At 36.4% G+C, this 2,663-nt stretch overlaps 1 protein-coding gene across 1 annotated transcript in view; it reads left to right on the top strand.

Moving 5' to 3' along the window:
• The window catches only part of LOC110026423 (probable protein arginine N-methyltransferase 3), a 24,502-nt gene that overhangs the window by 13,594 nt on the left and 8,245 nt on the right, over positions 1 to 2,663 (top strand). Inside the window, 2 exon segments of the mRNA XM_020727352.1 lie at positions 1 to 198; positions 280 to 447. The exon segment at positions 1 to 198 is cut by the window's left edge and continues 12 nt beyond it. Of these exon segments, the coding sequence (XP_020583011.1) occupies positions 1 to 198; positions 280 to 447 (366 nt within the window).

Consider the following 2,663-nt stretch of genomic DNA (forward strand, 5'->3'; position numbering starts at 1 on the left):
GGTTTAATTGATGTTGTTCAGACTATGGTCGAAGAACTCGACAAACTTAAAAAGATACCGCCACATAGCATTGATGTGTTAGTGAGTGAGTGGATGGGATATTGCCTTTTGTACGAGTCAATGCTCGGTTCTGTTCTTTATGCACGTGATCGGTGGCTGAAACCTGGCGGTGCTATCCTACCAGACACCGCTACTATTGTAAGGAAGTACGAAATCTAATACGTCTTAGTTTATTCTACACTACTTTCATGCTAACAATTCAATGTTATTTGTCATTAGCTTGTTGCTGGATTTGGAAGAGGGGGAACGAGCTTACCGTTTTGGGAAAATGTGTATGGTTTCAATATGAAATGCATTGGCAAGGAAGTTATGGAGGATGCTTCCTGTACACCCATCGTTGATTTCATGGATAGTGGAGACATTGTGACAGAATCTGCTGTTCTTCAGGTTTATTTACTGACAACACTTATCTCCTGTATTGTACTCAAAAAGCAAGTGGTAACTAGGAGCAAATTTTTTTTTTTCTTGAATTGATGTAAATTGTAGCACTTAGTGGAAGAAATTCCACATCAATCTGATCAACTTGAAAATTTTGACCTAGCTAAATTTAGCATTTGATATTCATCAAGTTTTGAAAAGGTTGGGCATCCTTAAGATAACTGATGAATCATTATAAATTAAACTATCCCAACACACTAAAAATTCATTGATATCCACTATTAGTGTTACATGCAATTCCTACATATGAAGTAGCTTTTGGAATAAGATGAATAGATTCATCTAATAATGTATTGGATGGGACTTAGCAAAAAGGGGATGAAAGCAAGGTAGAATCCATGGCATTAACTGCAATTTTATGAAATAGAGTCGCATTAGATGCATTGAAGTTTATAACACTGCTGGAATTTTCTAGGGTTTTGTTACTACTTCTTGGTGCAACAACACACAGGGGGCTTACGCAAGTGCACATGTCGTATCATTAATATCGAATTTTAGAGTTTGAAATGTCGATCCCACAAGGAACGAGATATTTTTGTTAGGAGGAATTCTAGCATGCTGGTTCTAAGTCCTAGCCTAAAAGGTTGAAAATGTTAAAGTCCGAAAAGCTAACCTATTGTGTTACCATAAACAACAAATTTAAATCATACACAAGTAATCCTACTTTTAGCAATTTGGATTGAAAGATATCAAATACTTAAGAGGCTTTTCCTTGTAATGAGTTAAGTGAATGACATGGAATGTAAATTTGCAAGTAGTAAAAGACTAGTGGCAAATAGGAGCAACAATTTTTTTTAGATCTTTCGAGTGCATAAATAAGCTTGGATAGAAAGCATAAAGAAGTTTGGATAAAATTGACTTTAATTCTTTAAATCTCATAGCTATCCCTTCAAAACATATTTTCCTAACATTTGCTTCTCCTTACAAGACATATCAACCTATACCTCATAGTTTAATGTGATTAGCCTAGTTGATTCTACCATAGCTTTCCTAAGTTTTATGGTCACAACAAGTTTTAACAATTCACTTGGCCAAAATGAAAAATAAATTAAATTCTTATGGTTAATCATCACCATTTGAAAATAAAGAAAACTTATCAAGCAATTCACATTCCAATCATCCCACTTAATCATCACAATAAAGAGTTAAAGGTTTACCTAAGAAGCATGCTGAAATCATCAAACAATTGCATTGAACAAAAGAGAAATCCGCTTACAGTTTGATACAACTGAAATACAACAATCAATACAAAGATACTTAACTAATTTCTCCTTTACAACAACCAGAAGTTGACTCAACAAGCACACTTCCTGATTCCCTAAGCCTTTGCACTAAAAAAAAAGGAACTCCAAGAAGAACCCACTTTACAACCGCTTCGATAACTCCCTATCATCCTTACATGATCCCCTATTCACAAACTGCAGCAACTGCTCCAGGCAGTTTCTGGCGCATAGACGCCAGACTCTTGGTTTGTCGTGGAATGAATTGATGCCTAAGCGCCCAATGGTCCGGTGCCTACGCTCTGGTATCGCGGCGCCTAGGTGCCCTAATCACCGACCTCTCGGGCTGGTAAGTCATGGACTGCGCTTAGTGCCCAAGGGAGGTCCGGCGCTTAGGCGCCCGTGCCACTTTGAACCATTCAGCTCAAATTCCTCTTCCGGTTTCCTCACTTTAATTACTTGTTTTACCTGCAAGATAAACACAAAAATATCTTTCTTAAAGTGTAATATCATCAATATAAATGTATAAAAACAATCCTAAATTCTGGTTAACTTTTTCATGCATCAAGTTTTCAGTGTTGTTCGATTTTATTTATTCTCTCCCTGTTATTAATATTAGATTTATGTAGATATTTGTATTATATATATGGATTTGTATTAATTATTGCGTTATTTCTTTTGTATTTCTCCTTATTCTGTTTTTATTTCCATTCCTATTTCTATTTATTTTGTTTTTATTACTTGTGACCGTCATTGTAATTGGGTGAATATACTCCCCTTTTCTATCAATAAAATTTAGCTACTCCATTCCACAATTCAACATGGTATCAGAGCCACTGCAGACCTTCCATGTAGCCGCTGCCGGCCTTCTTGTCGGGTTCACCATAGGGACTTCTAGCCTTTGACCCTGAATGGCCTCTTTCTGCAGTAGTTGTCCTTCCCTAC

Source organism: Phalaenopsis equestris, unplaced genomic scaffold (genome assembly GCF_001263595.1).
Source record: "Phalaenopsis equestris unplaced genomic scaffold, ASM126359v1 Scaffold000372, whole genome shotgun sequence".
In the NCBI taxonomy this organism is placed as follows: domain Eukaryota; kingdom Viridiplantae; phylum Streptophyta; class Magnoliopsida; order Asparagales; family Orchidaceae; genus Phalaenopsis; species Phalaenopsis equestris.